The sequence below is a fragment of the Neolamprologus brichardi genome, chromosome 12 (assembly GCF_056152115.1).
Source record: "Neolamprologus brichardi isolate AB-2024 chromosome 12, ASM5615211v1, whole genome shotgun sequence".
Taxonomy (NCBI): Eukaryota; Metazoa; Chordata; class Actinopteri; order Cichliformes; family Cichlidae; genus Neolamprologus; species Neolamprologus brichardi.
The window spans coordinates 21,525,993-21,533,717 of record NC_142115.1 but is presented as its reverse complement, the minus strand read 5'-3'; the positions used below and the strand labels follow the sequence as shown (position 1 = coordinate 21,533,717).

General features: G+C 39.6%; 1 protein-coding gene across 1 annotated transcript; it reads right to left on the bottom strand.

Moving 5' to 3' along the window:
- Positions 1-672: 672 nt before the first annotated feature.
- On the bottom strand, positions 673-5,811 carry LOC102795264 (beta-1,3-galactosyl-O-glycosyl-glycoprotein beta-1,6-N-acetylglucosaminyltransferase-like). Its single transcript, XM_035907371.2, has 4 exons — positions 5,072-5,811; positions 4,870-4,963; positions 2,427-2,831; positions 673-2,307 (listed from the first exon to the last, which is right to left on the bottom strand). Exons 1-4 carry the CDS (start codon positions 5,377-5,379, stop codon positions 1,822-1,824), a joined length of 1,293 nt encoding a protein of 430 aa, XP_035763264.2. The 5' UTR covers positions 5,380-5,811; the 3' UTR covers positions 673-1,821.
- Positions 5,812-7,725: the final 1,914 nt, after the last annotated feature.

Here is a 7,725-nt window from a genome sequence, read left to right as displayed (position 1 = left end):
CATGGATTTAAAATTGAGAGGTGGGCACCGGCGCCAGAGGTAGGTTTGAATACACAGACCGTCTACTGGACGCCGTTAACGTGCCCACCCCCAAGGCCCTATATATATATGTGTGTGTGTGTTATGAGAGTGTAAGTAATGTGGATCTCTAAGTTGTGAGATAAAATTGAGGCACAGGTGGCCAGAAGAGGACGGGGGGGGGGGGTAATGTCTCCTCTGCACCCTGGTGACACACCCGCACCCCAAGGCCCTACCTGTGTGGGTGGGTGTAGTGGAGCGGGAAGAGGGAGGTAGCCGGGGATGGGGAGGAAAAGAAGGGAGGGGAGGATGCCCCTCCCTAGGGCCAGCTCCCCCGCTGACCCCAGTAGGCACCCCCGTCCTCTGGTACCCACCAAGGCAAGGGAGCCCAGGCCCATCCAGACCGGGGCCTACGGCAGCAGCACCGCCAAGCCCCACAGGACCCGGGGCAGCCCACCCTACCCCACCGCAGAGGAAACTGTACCAAACATGTGTTAACAACAAATATGTATTGATAATAGCGCATTTTCAAAAGCCACAGTTACGGTCTTGAGTAATACCACCATCCCATCTAAAAAACAACAAAAATGAGCAGAAGGCACAGTAAGCTTACAGGAGATGTAATTTAGTTTAAAGAAATTTATTGAAGAATTTTTAAATTAAATTATGTCAGCGATCTGCCTGATGCCACTTACTAATTAAAATTCAATATAGATGAAGTATTTGTCTTTATACATGTAATACAGAAATTAAAAAACAAAATAAATTCAGTATGTTATTTGGTGATGTTTTTTGTTATATTAATTCTTGTGTGCTGTCTTACATTTGTGTTTGAACATCCAAATACTTTGACGACACCAGCTGAAATTATGAAGGTGTGGGTCACTCATATACAGCAATGTTTCACATTATGTTGCACTCCCTAAGCCTCAGTCAATGTTTATATTAAGTGTTTACAGTGTTGTCACCCCTTATGTCACTGTGAGAATAAAGTAGCAGAGTTGTATTGTTCTGTAACAGAAGTTGTTTGTAATGCTTTTAGTTTGAAATTACTCTGACACACACACCCAAACTCAGGGAAGTGAACATTTGTGTGTGTGTGTGTGTGTGTGTGTGTGTGTGTGTGTGTGTGTGTGTGTGTGTGTGTGTGTGTATGAATGCAAGACAGTTATTCTTACTGTGTCTATTATTTAGAGAGTTAGGTTAGATCATATCACTTTTATTTATTTGTACATCTTTCTTTATGGCTTGCATGGTATTCATTCTTTATCTCTATCTCTGTCTCCTTCCTTTCACACCCTAACTAGACGTAGCTGTTGGCCACCCCTTCCTAAGGCTGTTTCTTCCTGTTAAAAATGTTGCCATGTGCTCACTCTTAGGCTGTCATCTGATTGTTGGGGTTGTTTCTATAATATTGGCAACCGTTACTGTGATTTAAGGTCATGTAAATAAAATTGAATTTACAGAATATTTCGAAACTAATAATATTTCGTATTTGTATCTATGCAAGCCACAAGGAGTTTTTCCATTGGGTTATGAAACTTTCACACGCCATGCTAGATTAGTAACATTTGTCTGCTGAAATATAAATACAGGTAGTAGTAATTAAATTTTAATAAACATTAAAAGATGTGCTGAGTTTTGAAAAAAACCTACAATGAAATTAATATTTTACGTACATCCTCAACTTTCATAACACATCTATCTCCACATGACAATTATGATCCAATGCTATCCAAGAATGTGTTTATAGTTTTATTATCTAATAGAATTGTCATTTATAATAGATAATTAACTCTCCACCTAAACTAACTCAGTCAGTGCCTTGTGTCTCAGATATTTCTCCAAGCAGTAGATAGCAATGGGATCTCTGTCTGCATCAAACTTATTGGCAAAAAGGTGATGCTGTTCAATCAACCACTGCAGGTCTCCAGCACCATACACACATATTGATCTGACATGGTGGCCTTTACATTCTGGGTATACTGCTTGCAAGGAACCCTCTGACCCCTCGTGCCACTGCCACTTCACGATCCGTGCAATTGCATTAATGTCTGTGATGTCAAATTTACGGTTGGGCCATGTTGAACCAGAAACACCAGGCATTCGTTGTATTGTTGCCCATAGAAACTCATCAGGACTGTAGGTGTCTTTGGCCCACTCAATGAGGGCCTGTATTCGCTCGTCTTCCAACACACTGCGAATGTAACCTCGGTTGACCACAATGTAGGCATTTCCTGATAGTATGGGCAGATTAAAGGGAGCTGGATCCTTTGTTTTTCCTATTGGCTGGGACAATTGTAAAGTTAACATGATGGGGAGTCAGTCTGAGTTGAAGGTTTTTAGAATAGCAAAGAGAATTGATAATAGCTACATCATACATTATAAAAAATATCCAAAAGAAGTACCTGGACTTTTCCATCAACTACTTGGTAAGCATTCATCACCCTCTTCTTCTTTCCTTGAGGCATTTCTTCCGACTCCAAACTGTTACCTCCTTTTAGTGAACGCAAAGCTTGCACAATTTCCAAGTTAGTTTTTAGAGGGAAATCCTGACCACAGAGGTTGATGAAGTATTTCCATGTTGTACTGGTGTTATGGAGATCAGCCATACAGTTAAGATCAGCCTGTACACGTGTCCATCCAGCGTAGACCACATCCACAGTCTTGCTGACCATGAACACATTTGGGAAACAGGAAGTAATGGCCTTGATGGCAGCAAAGACTGAGGCCTGTGCTTTTTTGTCCACGTGGACACAATAAATATTTTGAGGTGCGTAGATAGCTCGCAGTAGTCGCTCAAAGTTCTGCACCTAAAGATAAAACACTTTAGTTCTCTTTGAGAAATGTTTTTGCCTGGTTGGTTTATTGAACACTTTAATAGTTATTTAATGAATGATCAAAACTAAAGCAGAAATGTGACACATCCATTATAATATGAAATTATAAAACACCAAGATCACCAGTGTGACAAATGTAGCAAGTAAACAGTTTAATCCGATTGGGTGAATCTGTTATTCAAGTTGCATATATATACAGTGGGGCAAAAAAGTATTTAGTCAGCCACCGATTGTGCAAGTTCCCCCACTTAAAATGATGACAGAGGTCAGTAATTTGCACCAGAGGTACACTTCAACTGTGAGAGACAGAATGTGAAAAAAAAAATCCATGAATTCACATGGTAGGATTTGTAAAGAATTTATTCGTAAATCAGGGTGGAAAATAAGTATTTGGTCACCTCAAACAAGGAAAATCCCTGGCTCTCACAGACCTGTAACGTCTTCTGTAAGAAGCTTTTCTGTCCCCCACTCGTTACCTGTATGAATGGCACCTGTTTGACCTCATCATCTGTATAAAAGACACCTGTCCACAGCCTCAACCAGTCAGACTCCAAACTCCGCCATGGCCAAGACCAAAGAGCTTTCGAAGGACACCAGGAAAAGAATTGTAGACCTGCACCAGACTGGGAAGAGTGAATCTACAATAGGCAAGCAGCTTGGTGTGAAAAAATCAACTGTGGGAGCAATCATCAGAAAATGGAAGACATACAAGACCACTGATAATCTCCCTCGATCTGGGGCTCCACGCAAGATCTCATCCCGTGGGGTCAAAATGATCATGAGAACGGTGAGCAAAGATCCCAGAACCACACGGGGGGACCTGGTGAATGACCTGCAGAGAGCTGGGACCAAAGTAACAAAGGTCACCATCAGTAACACACTACAACGGCAGGGAATCAAATCCCGCAGTGCCAGACGTGTTCCGCTGCTGAAGCCAGTGCATGTCCAGGCCCGTCTGAAGTTTGCCAGAGAGCACATGGATGATACAGCAGAGGATTGGGAGAATGTCATGTGGTCAGATGAAACCAAAGTAGAACTTTTTGGTATAAACTCAACTCGTCGTGTTTGGAGGAAGAAGAATACTGAGTTGCATCCCAAGAACACCATACCTACTGTGAAGCATGGGGGTGGAAACATCATGCTATGGGGCTGTTTTTCTGCCAAGGGGACAGGACGACTGATCCATGTTAAGGACAGAATGAATGGGGCCAAGTATCGTGAGATTTTGAGCCAAAACCTCCTTCCATCAGTGAGAACTTTGAAGATGAAACGAGGCTGGGTCTTCCAACATGACAATGATCCAAAACACACCGCCCGGGCAACAAAGGAGTGGCTCCGTAAGAAGCATTTGAAAGTCCTGGAGTGGCCTAGCCAGTCTCCAGACCTCAACCCCATAGAAAATCTGTGGCGGGAGTTGAAAGTCTGTGTTGCTTGGCGACAGCCCCAAAACATCACTGCTCTTGAGAAGATCTGCATGGAGGAATGGGCCAAAATACCAGCTACTGTGTGTGCAAACCTGGTAAAGACCTATAGTAAACGTTTGACCTCTGTTATTGCCAACAAAGGTTATGTTACAAAGTATTGAGTTGTATTTTTGTTATTGACCAAATACTTATTTTCCACCCTGATTTACGAATAAATTCTTTACAAATCCTACCATGTGAATTCATGGATTTTTTTTTTCACATTCTGTCTCTCACAGTTGAAGTGTACCTCTGGTGCAAATTACTGACCTCTGTCATCATTTTAAGTGGGGGAACTTGCACAATCGGTGGCTGACTAAATACTTTTTTGCCCCACTGTATGTATGTATGTATATATATATATATATATATATATATATATATGTGTGTGTGTGTGTGTGTATTTATGTACACACACACATATATGTGTGTGTACATATATGTGTGTGTGTATTTATGTATGTATATGTAATCTAATAAAGATGTTAAGCATTATGAATTTTATCAATTCCCAATTTGACCACTGCAAAATTAGAGAAAAAACATACCTTGTGATGTACAACCATTGAGTAAGCCAGCGGAAACTCCTCTTCTTCCTTGCTTAATGGGAATGTTATGTATTTCCTGCTTGTTTGGAATTTCCTGTAAATTCACAGTTTTGAAGAAGTAATGTTGTTTTGGAAGGCCATGTATTTAAATCATGACTAAGAGTTAAAGAGTTACTGAAAGCTCCCATTTAGAGCAACAAACCTGCAGTTTTGGGTTGCATTAATATAATACTCATCAGGGATCTGAATAATCTTCTGGAAGTCTTTGGTGATAGTCAGTAATTTTGCTTTCAGCAATGCCTCCTTCTCTCCCTGCAGGATCGCTGAGCAGTTGCAAACTTTCTCTGGGCTCTCATCAATATTGGTGTACTCTAGCCATTGATACCTGAGGATGTAGGCAGGACGTCTACCTGTTTTCAGTGGAATAAGTAGGGAAAGCATCCATAGTGATCCCAGTACAGCGATGAACTGTAATAATTGTAGCCACCAGCCTCGTTTTAGAAACCACATTATTTACAATAAGAGGAGAATCTGAAATACAACAATATTAAAGCGAGTGAGAGCTGCTAAAAATGTCAGACAGACATCTATGAAATCATAAAATAAATATAATGATTAATGTTTGCTAATATGTTGATAAGTTCCTTTCATGAATTTATGATAAGGGGCAGATCAGTCCATCCATCATGACAACCTGGAACAAAGAGATGAAATTAAGATAGATAGAATCCAAATGAAATACACTTCAACTTACAACAATAAAAAAAAATTATTTTAGCTTTTTAAAAGTTGTTTGTGTTTTGTGTGGGAGCAAAATATGAGCTCTAAGATGTTTTTCCTACAGAAAGTCAGTGAGCAGCTTTCTTTCCTTTTTTCGAGTATTTGTGAAGTATTAAATAGAACTGTATGTTTTATTTTCACCTAACATATCCTTTTTGAATTTCGTAACACAAAATAGCAAAAATGCTAAACTTTGTTGTGCAACTACATTCTCAAGGGCATAGATTTGGCATGGACGGAAGGGACATGTCCCCACCAATATCCAGCGATTATTGAATTGTCCCCACCAATAATTTTTGGTGGGGACAAAAAAAAAAAAAAAAAAAAAAACCGATAGGAAAAAAAAGCGATCTGTCAACGTCTCGTTCACCCAGCGGTGCAGAAAGAGTTAAATTACGTTCTCTACTGGGGTCCTATATCATGTGACAAATATGGCCAATGTGATTGGCTGTGCCTTTCAGGGAGCTCTGTTTAGTTTTAGCAGCGGCAATCCTGCGCTGCGAGGACCTGCAAGGAGGAAGATGGCAGCAAAAATAACCTGGATATAAGAAAGTATTTTTCAAAGAAACCTGTAAGTCACTTAAAGTCAAGTTCACTCATAAAATCTGTCCATCATAATAACGTTACAGGCTATGCAAGGCAATACATTCCCCTCTTGTTACTCTTTCTGGGTTGCAAAATAAACTTTTAAAAAAATTTCAGGCGAGAATGTAGCTGTGCAAACTTCCAATATCTGAACCGGGGAGAACAGCAAACCCCCGGCACATCGTTTTAGGCTTTGGCCCACATCAGTCTAAAATTGTATGTAACCATGAATAACGTGTTACCATGGCCACCAGGAGAGACTGGACAGTATAGATGTAAAACAAATATGCCAGCAGTTTATCTCAGTTAATAAGAGGAGAGGGCATGTGTTTGGCTCCTTCACATAGTGGACATTGAGTTGTTGTGTGGGACACCAGTAGTCCATGTCTGTTGCTGTAACAGTAGTTCATTTTTAGAGTAAAACATCCCAGCTCACTGACTTGATAGGGGCAATAGTGCCTAAAATGTTGCATAATTTTGCTAAGAGATCTGTTACTTTGTGGTAATCTTAGATGAGTAGTTTTATGGACAAAAACCACCAGGTCATTCAGTGTTCCCTTAGTGCTAATGTGTCAGAGATGTTGGTGTAGTATAACTGAAGTAATGTTGTTAAGTCCTTAAAGTCATATTCTTTTGTTGTCATGACTGTATTTGAAGCTATTTTTACTTTTGTATGATATCTGATTTATATGGAATATGGTTGAAGTAAACTAAAGTATAAAATACTTAGTCATTTGTTTAATAGTAACTTAACATTATATAATTCACATATAAAACTATGAATTGTAATTTTAAATGGTTTAAAAGCATGTAGAATAGCATATGTAGGCAAGTATATTTCTCCTTTTTTTATCAAGAAGCAAAGACGAAAAGGAAAAAAAAAGAAACAGGGCAGGGTGGTTGAATCATCCGCCCCCACCAATGCCACAACCAAATCTACGCCCTTGTACATTCTATTCACTATTTTACTAACATTGCTGCACCCAGAAATGACTCCTCCAAAAAGATATGCCACGTAATCTATTTCAGATAAACATTTTGGTTTTTTAAATATTTTCTACTATTTGTAGATAAAAGTGTTCATCATTTCTTCTTTCTTTTCTCTTCTTTCTTCTTCTAGTATAGGCCTGCTTATATGCTTCCCTCGGGGTCCGTTTCTGAAAGGCATAATATCTGCTTTCATTGCTGTGCAGATGACTACTGATATATTTACCTATGCAAACCAACACCTATGCTTCTATTCAGGCACTGGTAAACTTTTTTAGAGATATACAATCATAATTAGAGGTAAACTGGCTAAATCTGAACTAATCAGCCATCAGCAGCAGCTCTCCTCTTGACAGGAAAGAAATGGTGTGATTACATTAGAAAATGTTTTTACTTGTTTTAAAGAGTATCAAAAACTCTGTACTCCTGTCAGAGCACTTAGGTTTGCAAAGCAGAAGATTTAGTTAATGTTATGTATAGTTTATTTTTGTACATCCTGTACAG